General features: G+C 43.1%; 1 protein-coding gene across 1 annotated transcript in view; it reads left to right on the top strand.

Moving 5' to 3' along the window:
• The window catches only part of PDILT (protein disulfide isomerase like, testis expressed), a 39,110-nt gene that overhangs the window by 4,882 nt on the left and 14,869 nt on the right, over nt 1-19,359 (top strand). The window contains exons 2-5 of the mRNA XM_090023394.1: nt 10,639-10,845; nt 14,242-14,375; nt 17,917-18,054; nt 18,833-18,943. Of these exons, the coding sequence (XP_089879520.1) occupies nt 10,639-10,845; nt 14,242-14,375; nt 17,917-18,054; nt 18,833-18,943 (590 nt within the window). The remainder of the gene's footprint in view (nt 1-10,638; nt 10,846-14,241; nt 14,376-17,916; nt 18,055-18,832; nt 18,944-19,359) is intronic.

Below are 19,359 nucleotides of genomic sequence, written 5' to 3'. Positions count from 1 at the left end.
AAAGTCCCTACATGGCACAAAGTGAGGACCCAGACGCTTAGTGCTAGTGCAATTTTTGTTTGTTTGTTTTTTAAATAAACCCGGTGAGATGGGGCAGCTGGTAGAAATCCTGCAATCTATGCATGTGACTGACAATCCAGACTGGAAATAGCTGTATTTTAGCAGGAACCCTGGGGACTGCTGCCATTCTTTGAGGCATCCATGTACCACTTTAAGTTTTTGAGGTGCAAAAATGGAAAATGGTTGCATTAGAAATTGCTGATGTTCTGAACTTGTGAAAAAAGTCTGTTCTGCCTTCTCCCCACCATTTCTAGTCCTGACCCTGTGCCCATTGCTTTATTTAAGTTATGTTTCCCCAAACTCTTAAATACATGCTATATTGCTGAATGTTCCCAGAGAATTGCAGCCAAACCTGACTGCCATCAGGGTATAAAACCACCTCTCCTAACCAAAGCAGCATAGCTGGAGACTGAAGACTCACAGCGACTTTTAACATGGAGTGGCAGTCCTGGCTGGTCTGAGGATTGCAAGGATATACATTATTTGGAGCATGGTGGGGACACTTTACAGTCACTACGGAGTCCATAGGATAAAAGAAAGATTCCTCCAAATGCCTTCTGTCTGGCACCTTCCCTGGACCCTAAATCCTGCTGACAGGAAAAAGTGTAAGTTCTTCTCATTCCTTAGAATTTGGATGCCGATAATTAACAGAGCAAATGCCATATGCCATATTTTCCAAATAATACCAATAGTAACCAAATTATTTCTCTTTCTAAATATAAGGGACATCAATAGCATCTCACAAGTGCCTCAAGTAACTGTTGGCATGTGATGACTTTGTAGTAACGGGGTTGTAGAGATACCAGAGGACACTACCCAACATCAGAGGAGGGAAGAAATGCACCCAGAAAGAGAAGCTCCAAACACACGACTATATTAGACACACTAGCCTGAATTGCTGCAGGGAATAAAAACATGTATTAATATCACAGCCCTGTCTTCCCACAGAAATTTCTTCAGCAAATTGTTAATCAAAAATCAAATCAAATCAATCAAAAGCATCTCAAACTAATTTTGAATCAATATGTAAATCAGGAGATCAACATCCAATGGAGCATAAGTAATGAAAGCTGATAGCACAGTAGTGCTTACAACCAAACTGTTTGGGGGACATGTATGCAACAAGCATAGGAAGACCATATACACCTTATGCTGGGATTTTTAAAGGAGCCTATGAGATTTGGGAGGTCAGTGGAAATGGGGTCCCTAACTAGTTTAAGCTCTTGTGCAATTCCCCTCTGGGCCAGATCTTCTGAAAATGGGCACTGAAATCATGTCATCCAACATACAAGCCAAAAGAGAACATGCTGAAGGAAATGGGTTTGGGCCAGTAAAATAGATAACTAGGCACTCAAGTTGCCCATGGCAGAAAGAAGTCATTGTTTGCATGTGCCATTCATGCATGTGTTAGGGATACAACTGGAATGTATCAATGTTGAATGTTTGGGATATAGTAGAATGAATTTCCAGGATTTCAACTAATCCTTTGCATTGGCATTGTGCCTTTTAGTGGAGCATCTTAAGAACATTACAAACATTAATGACAATGTCTCACAACACTCATGTGAGTGGGATTATATTAGTCCACTTTAAAAGTATAGCAATTGGCACAGGAGATAATGGAATACATTTTGCACCACTGCAGTCCATGGAAGCCTTTCCGCTGACCTCAGTTGCTCTAGGTACTTGCTCAAGGTCTCACAAAAAGAGTAGGCAGGACTAAAAACCAGTCCAAGGCATTAAGCATAAAACTGTTCTTCCCCTCAAGAATTTTCTGCAGGCAAAATTATAGGTCTGCAGACAAACTGTGAATGCAGCCTATGCACAGAAAATGAAAAGTGAAATCCTGTCCAGACCATACTAGAAAATATGAGCGAGGACATTGGTATTTATGCTTCTCCAGTAATCACCAGAATTATCAATACACAGTAGAATGAAACTGGAGGCAGATGACAAGATGGAAGATGAAGACTATTGTTGTGTTCCCATGGGGATGCCTTCAAGAAATGCTTCAGGACCACTAAACACATGATTTTGGTAGTGGTTAATCTCATCTCTAATTTTTCACACATGAATATATTTTAGTCCAATCTTACATGCCATACAGCTATGTGCAAGTAAGATATTCTCGCAGTACTCAGGGGCTAGGGACAGATATTCAAAAAGCCTGAACCTGAATTATTTCAATCTTTGCAGGTTAGTCTAATCTGCCTAGGTTAAACTGGTTTGCAACTGCACAGACACTCCCTCTGGACTGAGGAAATGCAGGCACATGCCTGCACTGGCTCAGGTTAGAAGCCAGAAGGCACTAGAGCAGCCCTCTCTCCCCTTTTATAGTGCTGAGCTGAGGGAGTGGGGTCTGGTCAGGCCCCAGCAGGATGCTCTGATTAGGGAGGGGTGTAAACCCCAACCCTGCCTGCACTGTCCCAGGCTTTTCCCTGCTTGCTGCTCAAGAGGCAGGAGTGTTGCTAGCCCCCAGCTAGGTCTTTGAGGCAAAGGGTGGGGGAGGTGTCCAGTGCATGTATCTGTTAATGATACTGAGCTTTTCAATCTCCCTCCCTCTGCTTCTTCATACTACCTGCAGCAAACCTGAAAGGCGAAGGAGGGAGGGGAGGAACCCCGCCTGAGCAGCAAGTGGTAAGGTGAGGATGGGGTAGAGGGAAGCCAGGCAGATGCTGCTGTGCCCGCAGTCTCCGTCGGCGCTCTGGCTAGGGAACAGAAGGGTGGGGCCAGCCTCGTTCTCTGCAGCAGACAGCCAAGTCTAGGGCTGCAAAGCATCTGGGATGCTGGGGGACTCTGGTTTAACTTAAACCAGGAAGGGGTCTGGGACAGGCATTGCATAAACCAGTTTGACCCAAATCAGTTAAGTCTGATACTACATTCAACCAGGTTTACCTTAACCACTTTCAGCCATTTTGAAACTGGTTTATGTGCACCGAACTTACGTTCTGTTACAGGTTTAAAACAGTTTCTGATCACTTAAACCAGTTTATGTGTAATGTCTATCTCTAGCTAGGGTCTCTGGTTTCAATTCCCAATTCTATCATATATTTTCTGTGTGCCTTTGGACACAATATGCTCTGTTTCTTTATGACAAAGTTGTTTCTCTCACCCATGTTTATTTAGGTTGTGACCCCTTCAGCACAGGGTCTATGTCTCACTGGGCATGTTGACATGAGCTTTAATGTGCAGTGACCTATTTTATGCACATTACAGTGTCATGTCAGAAACCATGCTAATATGCTAGTGTACAGTAAAAAGAAGCTATTACAAACTAAATATCATTTAAAAAGTGTGCGCTTTCGCTACTGCACATTAGGGTTGCCTAATGCGCATTTATTTAGTACCTTGCATTAGAGGTACTAAATTTAATGAGCAGTAGCAAAAGTACATTAATGAGTGTGTCAACTCGCCTACTGTATAGATGGCACAAAATTTATCAAAGTGCTAATCTCATCTTGTTATACGACAGTGGTATCTCAGTCTCATCTGGGCACTTTAGTGCTGCTTGAATACAAATAAATGAAAAGAACAGGCAAAAATTAGACTTTTAAAGCAGTCTGATTTCTCTTCCCCATTAATCAGGTTCTAAGTGTCACAGTACACCCGATGTCATTTACTTCCAAGTTCTCCAGTTGTCCCTGGAGTTGGCTTGGAGAAACAGTATGGAGAAGACTTGAGTATGTACTGTAGACAACATACAGGAAAATTAAAAGTGTATCTAAAAATTCTTCTCCCCAAATAGGCACGCCTTTCTTATACAGCAAAAAGAAATAAAAATGAGCAAAGCCCCTCACTTTGTATGGCTGCACATGTGATTTGCTGGTCACTAGATGGAGAAGAAGACAAGGCTTTTACAGCCCAGGGATGGGCAAAATGGTGGATCTGACCATTTCCCAGTAGCACCTGCCTGCATGGCTGCAGCTGGTTTCCATGGACACCCCAGGAGCAGCAGGGCGGGCTTTCCATGGAAACTGTCCCAAGTAGTGCTGGCAGGGTGCATGACTGGGCGGGGAGCTGCTCCAGGGCTAGGATTCTGAGGCACTGGCAGTGTGGTCCAGAGCCGGGGGCATGCAGGCGGCAGATCACAGCTCTGCCCTAGCTCCAGCCCACGCTGCCACTATTACGAGATCCCAGTCCTGGCCCCAGCCCCAGCCCCAGCCCCAGATCCGCTCCTTGCCCAGCCAGTGCTACTTGGCCAGTCTCCATGGAAACCCTGGCCCCATGCTATCATGGCCCTGCTGCTTCTAAGGTCTCCATAGAAACTGGCCACAGTGATGCAGGCAGGGGCTGCTGGGAAATGGATTCAGCTGCGGGTCTGAACCACCGTTTTGCCCACCCCTGTTATGGCCACTCCTAAAGTGACCATCGTTCTGGAAATCAGCTGAGGTGCTGATAGAAAAGTGATCACTGTCTGTCTGTGAGCACTTCTGTCACCCAAAGAAAAAGTGCCTGCTACCCAATACATGCTGTGTGCTTGCAACCAGTTCCTGAAATTGGCCAATTTTGCCTGGTAAAAATAAGTAATTTAAAGTGGTTTATTCCTGCTTGACTTTTAATGAAAGGCAAAAAGGATGAAAGGACAAAGAAGCATCATAGAACAACCCCTTTATGCCTCCTTGTTCTCTCTTCCTGTATTGGAGCTGAGCAGTCCACGCTGTCTTCAACTGCAGATGCTGGACATTAGGCCTGTGCGAAGGAGCGAGTATTCACCTCAGATTCAGATTTGGCCAATTCAGAGGGACAGTGATTTGATGTGGTGATTCAAATCACTGTTCTGATTCGATTCAGCCAATTCAGATCCAAAGATTTGCTGCCGATTTGGAGAGTCAGCCATAGACTAAACAGGCAGCAGTCCTCACCACACTGGACACAGCTGCCTCCAGCTGGTAAGTCTGTTGTGGTGGGTGGAGGGGGGAGAGAAGGGGCGTGGGGGGCAGATCAACGCCCCCACAGTGAGAGAGGGATTGGGGCTGGGACAAGCTGCCCAGCCGGAGCGGGGGCACACAGGACTCGGGGAGGGGGCTCCTGCCACTGTGCACCACCGCGTGCCACCAGTCCAGGAGGGCATGGGAATGAGTGCATGCCCCTGGATATGCACGGGGTGGGCTGGGCTTCACTCTGGAAGTGTGGTGGAAGGCGCTAGGAGCAGGGGGCTATGCCCTCCCACCACTCATCCAACCCCCCTGTACCTCCCAGACAAGCCGCAGCTTTGCCCCGACTGGGTGAGCAGCAGCAGGGCATGGTGGTGGGCACGTGTACCCAGATCAGAAAGGGGCTGCTGGCAGGGGCTATGGGGAATTTTAGGGTGGCTGCAGCCTCCCACAGTCCCCACTCCACTGCACTCTGCGGGGCAGGCGGAGCCAGGGCTGCGCTCTGGGCTGTGGCTGGGGCCAGCTGCCTTGGCTCCACCCCCCCCGGGAAGTGCAGCCTGGTGGCGGGCAGCTGGGGCTAGCCTCCCACAGTGCAGTCTGGCCAGCCTGCCCTGCTCAAATCTAGGGGTACATGCCTGCCCCCATGTCCTCCCAGACCATCGGCACACAGTGGCACAGTGGCAGGAGCCCCCATCCCTTGTCCCACGCCTCCCTGCCCCGGCTGGGCAGCTTGTCCCAGCCCCAGCCCCAGCCCCAATCCTTCTCTTGCTGTGGGGGCGTAGGTCTTCCCCGCCCCATGCCACTTCCCTCCCCCCTCCCCCCTCCACAACAGACTTACCAGCTGTGTCCAGTGTGGTGAGGACTGCTGCCTGTTTAGTCAATGGCCAAATCTCCAAAGCAGCACTGAATCTTTTCCGAATTGATTTGGAGGCTTCTGATTCGATTCAGACCTTTTAACTGGTCTCCTGATTTGAATCAGATTCAGCAATTCAGCTGTCAAATTGGGCCATACTTCCTTTGAATTGAATTGGCCAAAGTTTTTCATAGGCCTACTGGCTACTTTATTTCTACTATCTGCTATACTCACTCTTAGACAGTCACAATCTGTTTGCACTGACAGGTTTTGTTTTAGATTCAGGTCCATATGAAAAATAATACAAAGGGTCTTTGAAAACTGGGATTGACACCAGGCAAATGCAAATTCGCTGTCAAGAGGAGACAATGCAGAAAACTTGGACTTTAAAAAAAGTCTCTCTTTTTTTCAAGAAACAATGTCTTGATATTAAAGAACTTTCCTGGCTTAATAAGATGTAAGTACTGGTCTGACACAATTTCAAGGGCCACCCATTTTCTGACAACTGTAGCTGATGCAGTAAGCTGATCACCAAGAGCTGTAGTCTGTACATACTGAGCAGTCTGATCACCCCCTTCCTCCCCACACTGTAGAGTGACCCTGGCTGACACCAGCTTAAACCACAAGCCAACATTATACTCTGCAAGCATTATACCCATGCAATCTGTTCACTTCCTCAGCCCTTAGTGTTGGGATTTGTGTAGCAGATTTAGCCATTTTTTACCCATCAAAAATAATCAGGGTCAACAACCTAGAAGTCAGGAATAGCCAAACAAAATCAAAGAAATGCTCCAAAGATAAAGTGGCAATTGTTCCCTGATTCACAAAAGTGGTTAGAAAATAAAAAGCTCTTTGGAAGCAAAGAGGGAATGCCAGAATAAAAAAGAACTGATGGAAAGTTGAAGGGGACTATAATCACTCAAGATATTTGGTAGATAAGCATGTGATGGACGCTCTCACCTGGTTTTCAAGTAATCAAGGGAACAGCATTTGTACTTGATGAAGAAGGAACTTCTAAATGTGTATGTCTGTGTGACCAAGCTACCTGCAGGCTGGATCTCTCTTGATCTTTTTGAATGGCTTGCCCTGTCACATCTCATGATGTTACAGGATTTCTCTGGGTGGAACAACATGATTCTTCCACTCTATGACTGGGACGTGGGCTACAGTATCCAGGTGCTAACTGTGATAATCTCAGCAGGCCTGAGCTCTAATCAGTCACAGCAGTTCTGCTCTATGGCAGTAATGATCAGTGGTGCTTGGAGGTGGTATTTCTTTGGAACCAAAGTATTTCAGAGAAAACAGATCTTAAAAGAAGCAGTTTATGTGCATTTCAACCCCATTTAGGTTCATTATATCCTGGAAATGTGAGAAAGACCCCAAACTTCTTCCAATATTCTTGTGGCACCTTTATATGTCTGTGCCAAAGCTCATTAACAGGTCATTGTGCCCCCTCAGTACACGGTCTATTTAACTGTTAAGTGACCCTGTGGTCTCCTGGTTCCTGTGATTGCCAAAGCAGCTGTGCAACTTCAGTGTGTGCTTGCAAGGGGGGCGCTATCCTGGAACAGGCCATGATCTTGGGAAATTGCTTATCTAGAGTCACTGTATGGTTCTGCTGCTGGTTTCCCCAACAGCTTCCTATTAAAAATAGCCAGAATGTTCAGCTAGAAATTTAAAAAACTCGTGGAAACAATACAATAAGTTTCTCTCATCGACCTGACTGCAAACACAGTACTCACAAAATTATTATGTCTCAGTATGTTTACATTACATAGCAACTTTATGTGCACCACAGCCTGCATTACTAAAACCTAATACATACTGTTGTCCCCATTTTAAATAAAAATAGACTACAAGCACTCAACGAACACTGCCTTACAGAACAATTTTGGGAATACTGTCTGCAGCCTGGCTGAGCCTGGCTGATGAGAGCTGTCTAACTATTATGATGGGGGCATCATTTATTGTGCCAAGAGATCAGGTTTTCTGTTAGATACCCCGGTTTTCCAGAGCAGACACCTGGACCATAACAACTGTGCCATCATGGCCTGGATGAAAATTTTTATATAAAAAACTTAATCTGGAGAGCAAATATATTACAACATCTGGGTGGGTGGGTGGTGGTGGGGAAACTGATCAAACTTATTTTATAATTAGAAAAAAAGAAACGCATATTGGAATACTTTTGCAAACCCCAAATAAATGTATTTGCTGAAGCAGTCATTTTCCAGGTGATTAAATTGCAATCAAACCCCATTTGTTTTATTTAAGAAATTGTTTTCCTTTCAGGACACTTGTAACTGAGTACCCAATGTGTAGGCCCAAACTATTATTGTCTTCTAACAATTTGAAGCTTCTCTGAGGCCTGGGTAACACCTCCAGAGTATAAACTAAGAAAAGTTTACACAAGGAAGCACTTGGTAGAGTCCATCAGATTAAAGTTTTGAGAAAATGAGGTTGTAACAGCTGTATTATTTGGACTAAGTCAGCATTTTAACAAAGCAGATGGACAAACTCTGAAGTTAATGCCAAAGCTCTGATTAACTTAAGTAGAACATGGCTTTTGCCAAATAATCTTGTATAGCAACTCAGAAGGAGTTTACTTTCTCTTTTTGATCCTTAGCATTGAGTGAGGTTTTAGAAAACTAGGGGTCAAAGGCATGTGAAATCCACCTCCACACGCTTCAAAAGAGGATGGACCTGGCCTGTTCTCAGTGGTGGCAGATGTCAGAACAAGGAGCAATGGGCTCAAGTTGCAGCAAGGGGAGTTTAGGTTAGATATTAAGAAGAATTTTCTCACTAGGAGGGAAGTAAAACACAATAACAGGTTATCCAGAGAGGTGGTGCAATCTCCACCCTTGGAGGTTTTTAAATCCTCGCTAAACAAATCCTTGGGTGAGACGATCTTGTGGGGATGGTCCTGCTTTGAGCAGGGGCTTGGACTAGATGACCTCCTGAGGTCCCTTCCAACCCTGATTTTCTGTGATTTCTATAACACAACCTAGTCTCACCCCTTCCTTGTTGTGCAGTCAGATAAATGAAGTCACAGAGACTCATGGCCTGGAACAGGCCGTTCATTATCTTGGGATATCATTATCTTATCAGCTCTCACTCATGAGAGTCAAGAGTCCTATTGTTTTCCATGAATTTGATGCATGTGCTTGATGTTAAACACATACTTTAACATTTTGAATATATATTTGAATTGTATTCACTAAGTTAATGTAAATGTAGGTGAGTATAACATGGAATGCATATCCCATTAGGTTACATAAAGAAAAGTCATCCAATGTTTAAATGATATAAGTTGGCAATGGACCATTCTTGCAAGGCTTTCCAAGCTGGCCTCCTTCCTCTGCTGATATAGAAGAGGCTAGGTAAAAAAAACTAATCTGAAAACGAGTTTGCTGGGTACTACTATTCATCCTCTTGATTGCAGTGGTTGGCTGGGGGAAATGATTGATGGTAGGAACTCAGAACGAGGATGATGATGAATTATGCAGGGAAATGTAACTGATCATTGAATTAGATTAAAAGTTTTATCTTCCATTCATTTATGAGAATGCTAATGGAGATGATCACTCACTTTTTGGTACAATTATTTAAGGCAGTGTCTTGATTAGGTAGTCTGTAGAGATTTGTATTTGTTTGTATTTCTATGGAAGTAGAAAAGACATAAGATAAAAGAAGTCACACTGTTGGATTTATCATGTATAAATAACTAAGACTATCTGGAGTTTTCTTCATCTTTCCCTGTTTGAAAGGTATATTGATAAAGCTCAAATGCTGTTGTCAGGGATTGAAAGAAAAAGTTACAACGCTTCACTCCTTTTTCTCTGTTAAATAGTAAAGCCTCTAAATGAGGTGATAAGATATCTCAGCTTTATCGGCAGAAAGTTAAACTAACTTGCTTTTAAAGCCACGTTGCCAAATCATATAGGTCTTGGCTCTTTATCTGTTATTTGCCTTTGAATTCAGAGCAGCTAGGTACCACTCATTTCTTTATACTGTCCCTTCTTTGTAATAATACAACCTATACCTGCACCTATACCTAGACTCGTAAAGTCCTTCCACTGCTCCAAAGCACATGGATGTCAACCATTTGACCTAAAGGAAAAGCTGTCTTTGTGGTGACCTATAGACATTTATTCATTTTAAACTGCAAGCAGGGCTATAGAGCAGAGGTTCCCAAATGGTTTTTTTATTGCGTACCCCCTTCCAGGTTTATCAGCTGCCCGTATACGCCTACCAGCATACGTCTGATATTTTAATGCTTTTAATGCCAATTATTATTATAATGAAAATTAAATCCACCATTACACAATTTCTCCTGTGATAGAGGATTATGTGCACGTGCTCTCTTGCACCCCCCCAGCACAATCAGTATCTACGCTGTAAAAATCTTCTACTGTGGAAGCTGCTCTGTATTCAGCCATTTTCAGCCAAATCAGCTATATCACCTAAGTGCCTTAATATGCAGCAAGAAAGCCTATCCTAAAGATCCCAATTTTAAAAATCAAGCCCAGATTACTCAATTGTAGCTCACCCCATTATGTATTTTTCTCCACAAAATCAACCTTCCAATGTAGTTTTTCCCTGTTCTTTTGGAGAGGTGGACACACACCTGGACATAAACACACATCTTTATAAACATGCTGAGGTGTATGCATCTGAATGAACAAAAAAGACCAAATATGCATCTTCTGTTTTAAGATCATTGTGTGAAATAGTATCTACCCCTCCTTGTGTATCCTCAGTAAACTTATTTAAACCTTCAAAATATCACTGGGCTTGATGACTTGCATTTTAAACTTGGTGCCACAGACTGAATGATTCCCTCCCTTTCAGACATGCGTTTATCGGGACCATCTCAGAGCCTGGCAGAAGAATTTGCTGAAGCTGCGGGGCAGCTTAAAAAAGAGATCCCCAGTGTCAGATTTGGAAAAGTCGATGTCTCAGACCAGAAAGATCTGAAGAAAGAATTCAACATCCAAGAATTTCCAACTGTGAAATTTTTTGTGGATGGCAACAGGAAAAGTCCCATTGATTGTAAAGGTAAAGTGTTTTGGGGACTAATAAAGGAGCCTGATATCTGTTATATGAAGGGTGGTAAAGACCTATTGGATGTCTGAGTGGACAGAATAATAAAGAACATATAAGAGATTACATGGATTCTGTCTTTAACATTATATGTATACCTATATCTGCATATCAGTATTTCTGCACATAGGAATTTAATGCAAAATAAATTGGATTTGAGCTCACCTCACTCTTTCCTGCCAAATGCTCCTGTCTGATTCATAATTTACATAGTGAAATAAGTTCTCTGATGATATAACTTTAAATCCAGTGAGCATCTATGCCTTCTACAATTAACTTGAGTACAGAGTTAGCCAGCAGAGAATTTGACTCAGATTACGCTTTTAATCTGAGCAATTAGTAATTAATTTGAGCCTGTGTAATACCTCTAAAAAATCCACAACAAATTCCACACACTGTGTGAGTACATTTTATGGAGTAAAGATTATATAATATGGTTTGGAGGGGATTATTTTATTGATTTTAAATCGTTAATCTGTTAGGTTGTATATATACAATATGTGAAAGAAGAAAAGTTGCAACTGGCACATTAGCCACTAGAGGGAGCGCTCATCTGGCTCAGAAATTCAATGGAATAATTTTAAAGTATATTAATCTGTTAAATAAAGACTACAGTGTTTGATCTGTGTCCCTCTGCATTCAGTATAAGACTGAGCTGCACAATCCTAAAACTCCAGACTTAAAGAGTTTTTGCTTCACTACCAATATGGGCAAGTAATAATCTTTGTCTAAAAAGATGTTGTCCTGAAGATGAGGTGAGTGGCCTGGGCAAGTGTGTGTTCTTGCAGTTGGAAAGAAACAGATTGGCCAAGTGCTTTTACAAATGGGAGCCTAAAAGTTCAGCTCCCAAGGCCAGAGGCTCACAAACAGTCTAATTTCAGAGCTTCTATACATCAGCTGCTGCCTGGGATGTCAGTGCTTCTCCTGTATTCTCATTTTATCCCTTCTTGTCCTTCAGACCTAGCATTTTTTACTGGTCTTCAATCTGCTGTACTTGTATAAACAACAGAGACTACACAAGCATCAACTGAGGGCAAAATTTGGCCTACTGAATTCTGGTTACAGATGTTAAGAACCCATCTAAAGTCTTCACTGCAGGGTAGGGCTGGTAGGAAAGCATCTTTTACACTTCTCAAATACTTCCCTCTGCATGTTATTGAGAGCCAGTGAACACTGAGTGACTCAATAACATGCGTAGAGTCTCTATTTGGAGCAGATCTGGTGATTAGGTATGGTGTGTTAATGAGTAGCAACAAATTGATTATCTATTGTTAACTCTCATGAACTATGCAGTGACACAAAGATATCTGATAAAAAAACTGGCAAATCATTCACAGCACACACAATGATTAAAACGGGATTCTGTTGATTGGTAAGCCATTTGCTCAGGATGAGCAGAATGCTTGAAGTCCAATATGTGTTCTCCTTGAAGGGTTATAGCTTCTTACATCACTCAGACTAGCCAGCTGAAAAAAGGGGCTATGACTCTCCAGTGAGTTATTACATAAATACAGTGGCAATGCTGTTGGCAGGCAAGGTTTAAACCCTGAAAGTCCCCTGAAATATTTGATGAAAGAGAGAATTTTTTGAACAGTCATCCTGATGGTGCAAGAGCAGTGATTTCATTAGGACCACATAGATCAGTGCAATTAGGATTTGTCTCAGAGACACTACATCAGCGATTCACAATCATGGTGCCTTGAGGTCCTTTCAAGGGTGCCCTGTAATGTTAGTACAATTAGGTGTGCAAATGTGAATCACACAATAAACCCAGGGCTTTCAAGCAGGAATGCATCATGTTAAAAACATTCTGACCTGTTGTGGTCTTTCTGAATTCTTTGCAACTGAAAAACTGCCATATTATTTTCCTGTAGTCAAAAAACAATTGAAAACTAAGAGCTGGCATTTTTGGAAGCATTCCTCCAGTCTAAAAAGGTTGAGAACCATTGCACTGTGTGCAAGACTATATAGGGCAACCAAGGCAAAGATTAACCTGATGCAAAATGTGCTGATGTTTGTATTGCTTACCATATAGATGGAACGTAAGCGCTTGAACCTTCAGAGTTTGAACATTGCGTGACCACTAGATATTGCTCAGCTGCTTTGCATTTGAGGCCTCTCCAGGGCACATCAAAATCTGTCATGCCTTTAAAACAACTGCATTTTGAATCAGTCGCTGCAAAAATGTCTTCATGGTATTAAACTGAACTGAACAGTCCTGAATTTTGATCTTGCTACACTGATAAAATGCAGAGTTTCAGGCTGTGAATCTTTGATAAGCTGCTTGTAATGTACAGCAAGATCACAACACAGCACTGTGTGCAGCTCGCTACTAGCCTGGTGCTGCCTTTTCATGTTCAGTCCGGATTAACCCCTTACTAGACCCCTCTGCATAAATATGTGTTGTCTTCTTAGAAAAACATTACATTCAGAAAGTCAAAATATTTTTCCCCTGCATTAGCCCACTTTGAGCTTGCATTGTTTGCATTTTCAAGCCTTTCTCTAAAAATATAAAGGTTAGACACCTCTTTTTCAAAAGTATAATAGAAAGCTGTAGTTTCTGCATTATCACTTGCTTCCACGATGTAAAGTTTTAAGAAAAAACTCCCAGCTATCATGAGACTTTCAATAAAATCACAAGCTCACAACACTGAATTGTATATCTCAGAAAATGGAAACTTGCAGAACTAAGGGACATTCTTGATGATTTTGGCTTTAAGTCTCATGTGCAAACTGCAGAGACTTTTTAATGTGTCTCGGTGCCTCTCAGATCTCTTCGGCAGTACAGGGGGAACAAATCTGACACCTAATTTAACTGAATAGACAGTTCAATAAGCTGTGGAATTGGTTTGAAATCATTTTGGATTAAACCACAGGTCGATATTTCTCTATAGCCTGTGGTGCCTAAGATTCTCATGTTTATTGCACGGAGCTCTGCAGAACACATTTGCCTACTTGGTTGAGAGCCCTTGTCCCAAAACATCCACAAAAATCTGTGATTAGAGCATTAACTGGCAATGTGCTCAACTCTCATTTGTAGAAAGCTCAGAAAGCAAGTGAGGACCCACATACTACAGATCTTCAAGGGTCAGCAACATTTCATGTCTCCACCAGTGACTTGGATCTAGATCTGAATTTTGATGACAGGAGTCATGACTCCTTTGATGACAGGAGTCCCACTTTGAGTTATCTGCCACTCTGAAACCTTGGGCTGTCTGCTGTCCAGGCCAGCTTAATCTCACTCAAAACCCCGTTGTGCTGGCACTTCTTGTCATCTTTGCTGTTTTGAAAAGAGACACTTTATTTGTAATTCTCCTTGACGGTCATTTTAATTCTTTCCTCATTCCAAAGGAGTCAGAGAGGCCTCAGCTTTTATCACATGGGTGAAAAGAAGACTAGGACCCAGCACCGTACACATCAACAGCACCGATCAGACTGAAGCAATTATAGAGGCTGAGGAGTTGGCAGTGATTGGCTTTTTTAAGGTAATTCAGTGGGAAAGTCAAAAGCTGATTGGACCAAGGGGCATTATCTCCAAGGACCAATTTTACAACGGGCCTAAAATCAACCTCAGAAACTGGATCTGCAGGTTTCTAGTTTATTTTGCATGCACCATTTATACGCGATCTATAAGGTCCCTTCCAGCTCCTAACAACTATGAAACTATGTGCAACTACTTGGAATTATGCAGGAAGTGTAGATGCATGAATGTGCATGGACCCCCAACCGCTTCAGCCAGAGCTCCTAATGGCACTGATGCAGTTCTTGTACAGCCCAAGCTAGAGCAAAATGTGTTATGTCCTTTGAAAGCACACACCTTACTGCACAACCTGATGGTTGCTGACTTGTGGAAAGGGAAGTGCAGGAGTCCTACTTCTCTTCAGCCCATCCCTTTTCTTTTTTGCTGATGCAGCATATGTCATTGCTGGTGCTATCTACACAACAGATCTGGTGCTGACTACTTAAGAGATCCTCTTCTAAAGTGCTGTATTCTTGCGTTTATGAAACAGTAACATGAACAATTAGTGGCTCAGGTTTTGAGGTGCTACTAAAAAGCTGGTGTGCATTTCAGAAAGTCTGTAACCATAATCGATTCCATTGGGATACATATTTGGTTTTCCTACTGTTGGTTTAAACAATAGCTCCATGACTTTGGAATCTGATTACTGTGAAATTTGCACTAGCTACAGATTTAGCTTGTACCATATGAGAAAACTGCTACTGTTATTTAAGTTGCCCGGGAGACAGAACAGCTCCCCCCCATCACCTGGAGCCCAGGTCTGACACCAGTGCCACCTGCCAGCCTGAGGGTGGCACCTAGGGGAGCCTAGAGACCCCCCTGGCTGCTGTATGCTAACGGAGCAGGGCAAGCCTGAACTGTTCCTCTCAGGAGCAAAATCGCTGCTAATATGTGCACATGTAGGCATGCAGTCAAAGAAAGTTTACTGTGCAATAAGCTTTCTGAGCATTAATTGCACATGTAGATGTGCCCACTGTGTAGGGACAAATCCTGCAATCTTCACTCAGGTGTACTCCCTGTGGTTTCCAGGACTGATTGTGAACTGCAGGATTCGGTACTAATATATATTGAAGTAGTAGGCACCATTGCAAAGTAAATGTTTAGTGTGGGATAGCACATTGTACAATAGTACAGAATCTCCTTCCTTTGTAATGGTAAAGGCCAATCACATTGGCCTTAAATCACAGAGCCAATATTCCTATTTTTTCTAAGCAGCTCCTTATTCTTCAGTGTCTGTCTTGAATTCCCCTATCACTGGGCCGTCTGAGCACATTTTCAATCTTATGATGTCTAAAATGTTATTACTATAATGTGCTATAACCCAGAGTCTAACTTTTATCAATGGGGCCATTTGCTGTCCAATAACATGTTGCTGCCATAGTGGCAGAGGCAGGGTACACATTAAAGGTAATGGGCCAGAATGTGAAAATGATCACCCTGAATTGAATTTTGTTCCAAGTAGCCCTCTTGAAATCATTTGTGAAGGAAGGCACTGCTTGGTGCAGCAAAAGGCTCATAATCTGGCCCAGTTTATTAGTGTAACTGTAGTGTCCTGAACTGAGCTGATAGCATTTAGTGCCTGCAGACTTGTTAGACTGGGATTTGTGAATACATTTGGAGACTGAAATGACTATAGATGATCATCAGCATGAGTTAGGACATGTCAGAAATATAGCATGTGGAAGCCAATAAAACACTGTCTAAATAAATAAAGAGCTGGATTTGGCCTTCTATTAGTCACAGATTGCTTACTGAAAGTGACTGCCAGAATGTGTCAGGAGGTCTCAGCATATAAATTACTATTCATTTAGCATAAAATACTGCTCTGATTAAATCAAAGTCTCAGGAGCTGTTGCCTTTCATTATGGTTATTTACTGTTAATTTGGGGTCGACAGCATACTGAGTATCTGACAGACTTAAGAGAAGACAAGGCTCCTGCCTTGAAGAACTTCCAACTGAAGTATCACACAAGCCAGTGATTCTCAACCAGGGTACTGTGTCACCCTGGGGTGCCTTGAGATCATTTCAAGGATGCTTCAGGGTGCCATGCAATGTTAGCACTGTTAGGCGTGCAAACAAGATTGACAAAATACACCCAGAGATTTTGAATAGGAATCCATAGTGTTAGAAGCATTCTGACCTGCTGTGGTCTTTTGCAACAGAAGAATTGCTCTATTATTTTTCAGTAGGCAGGGGAGGGGGCATTTTCTGAGAAGAGCCTTGAGTCTGCAAAAGATGAGACCCGCCAACATAGGTGAAACAATTCAGAAACATCATGGGGTGCAACCTCCCTCAAACAGAGATCCTTCCTCTCTCATCCACTGCAAAGAAGAGACCCTTTATATCATTAGTCAGTAGGGGTGTGCAAAGCAGACCCTATTCGATTTGGATTCAGCCCCGAATCACGGACAGTGATTCGATTAGTTGATTTGGATCACTGTCCCTGATTCAATTTGGCCGAATCGGAATCTGAGGATTCGATGCTGATTCAGACACAGACACAGCTTTAAACATTTTTTCTACATACCTTGAGGTAGCAGGTGTGGCTCGTGATTGCTGTGATGCTGGAGAGCATGGAGCGTCCCACAGGAGTGTGGGGGCCTCCATGTGCTTGGCAGCGAACCTGGAAGTGGATCAGAAGTACTTCCGATCCACTTCTGGGTCTGCAGGAGAGCATGCTGCTCCCCCCCCCCCGCACCCCAGCAGTGCCTTCCTCAGCGATCAGCTACAGGGGGACCCTGGGTGACCCCCCCCCCAGACCCAGGAGGCACCAGTTGCTAAGCCGGGGGGATTTGAGGGGCCCCCCAGGGCACTCTCCAGTGGACAGGGAAGTAGATGGGAAGTGCTTCTGGTCCACTTTTGGGTCTGCTGCCAAGTGTGCTGGGGACCCCCCTGCACTCCTGTGGAACGCTCCATGTTTCCCAGCATCACAGCAATCACAGGCCCCTGATATAGAAAAAATATTTGAAGCTGTTTCTATGTCCAAATCTCTGAATCTTTCCAAATCTCTCTGAATTGATTTGGAGGGCTCTGATTTGATTCAGAGAGATTAAAGGGTTTTCTGATTTGATTTGGATATGGAGACTCGGCCACTGAATCGGGCTGAATTTCTGCCAAATCAAATCAGGGACCGAAGCTTCACACAGCCCTATGAGTCAGTCCCTATGGTGGCCTCTTCCCCACTAGGAAGATCTGCCAGGTAGGGGCAGAAGAGTAGGAAGGCCTATGTTGACAATGGGACAGGATGGAGATGGACACCAGGGAGTGCAACATTGTCCCTGTATCTTTCCCAATGTGTGGAAAAGGTAACACAACTCATTGTTGCTTCACACTCCCTGCAGATCTCTTCTATTCTGGAGATCTACCCCTTTGAGAGCTGAAAGCTGCCATAGCCATCTTTGGGTCTTTATTCTCCCTTCTGCACCTCACAGCCCAGGATGGGTCCTCACTCCTGCCTATGTAAGTGCAAAGAAGGATGTTTATAAACCACTGGTTTTGTGACTAGGAACTTCATGGAGGAGCAGTGGAAATTTTCTATGAGACGGCAAGAGATGTGCCGGAGCTGCCTTTTGGAGTGACAGCCACTGAAGAGGTGTTTGCTAGCTATGGCATCCAAAAAGACACTGCTGTTGTATTCAGAAAGGTAGGAGTCACACATAATGGGCTGGGATACAACAGGCTGTGATAGGAGCCCATGGATGAGCTGGAGGCAATGAGGTAGCATATATAGTAGAAGTCTCCGACAGGAATTTTTATAGTAAGAGACTGTTGGTGTTACCTTCCTGTAAATACAGTCTGAAGCAAACAGCACCCTGTGGACAACTGAGGTCTCAGGCTGACATCACAAAACCTGGGTGGCCTTCATTCAGGCTCCTTAATCTGTTATTTAGGCATCTAAATCAACTGTGACCTGCTTTCCTGATTCACTGAGTACTGATGACTTCTGCTGAATTCCAGTTTTGCAGGTGCTTATCACTCCTGTATCACATCACTTTTGTCTAGAGGTCTTTTTTTCTTCTCCTTAAATGCTACTGAGAAGGGCTCAACAACAAAGCTATATAGCAATAGCACCAAAACACAGCAACCAGGCCAAGGACTCTCAGAGTAAAGGCTCATGTGACATTTCTTTGTGTCTCAGTACTGAAACACTCTTACATGAAAATTTATAACATTTAGACAGTGTATTAAGAGTATTGACATAAAAGAGCAAATTAAATCTGTCAGTTTTGTCTTGGAAAGTAGCTGCAACCCTCTTCACTACTCTAGCTGTGACATTATTTTCGAAGAGTTATGAAATGTTACCTACTGTTGATAATAAAAAGTAAATTCTAGAATAATATATTGCTTAAATGAAGAGTATATTTGCTACCAGTCATTGATAACGTTTTTAAAGCTGTCCCCTTTACTTTTAACCCGTCAAGGGGAAACCGGTACATAGTGAAGTGTTCGAAGACGGCAAGCAGAACCAAGTGGAACTTACCAGATTAATCAAAACCTTTACCATGGATTTGGTCATAGAGTATAATCTTGAGGTACGTGTACTTTACCGAATCAAAAAATGTGGTGGAAGAAAGCAAGCCCTGGCAGTGACCTACAGAAGGAGATTCCTTAAAAAATCATCTCTTTCATACACTGTTCTAGCCTACTAGACTTGCAGAGCCAGTAGGTAGCTAAGACATGTATATCTTTGCTCAAGGAAGTCTTCCTGAGTTATGAAAATGTGTGAAAGAGTGGGAAATAGTGTAAAAAAACATAATACTTATGGTTAACTGGATTTCTGTGTACATTATTTCTCATTCTTTCACACAGAGTGACTTTTAGGGGTAGGAGCAAATATATATTTCAGCTACTTTAGACTGCTGTTCAGGAGCACACAGCAGCTGATCTAACTGTTTCATCTTCATGATCCTGCAATGATACAAAATAAAAGCTAAATCTTCCTGAACTT

The sequence above is a fragment of the Crocodylus siamensis genome, chromosome 12 (genome assembly GCF_052110815.1).
Source record: "Crocodylus siamensis isolate JL-2025a chromosome 12, ASM5211081v1, whole genome shotgun sequence".
Lineage (NCBI taxonomy): Eukaryota > Metazoa > Chordata > Crocodylia > Crocodylidae > Crocodylus > Crocodylus siamensis.
This window is presented reverse-complemented; position numbering and strand designations above follow the sequence as displayed.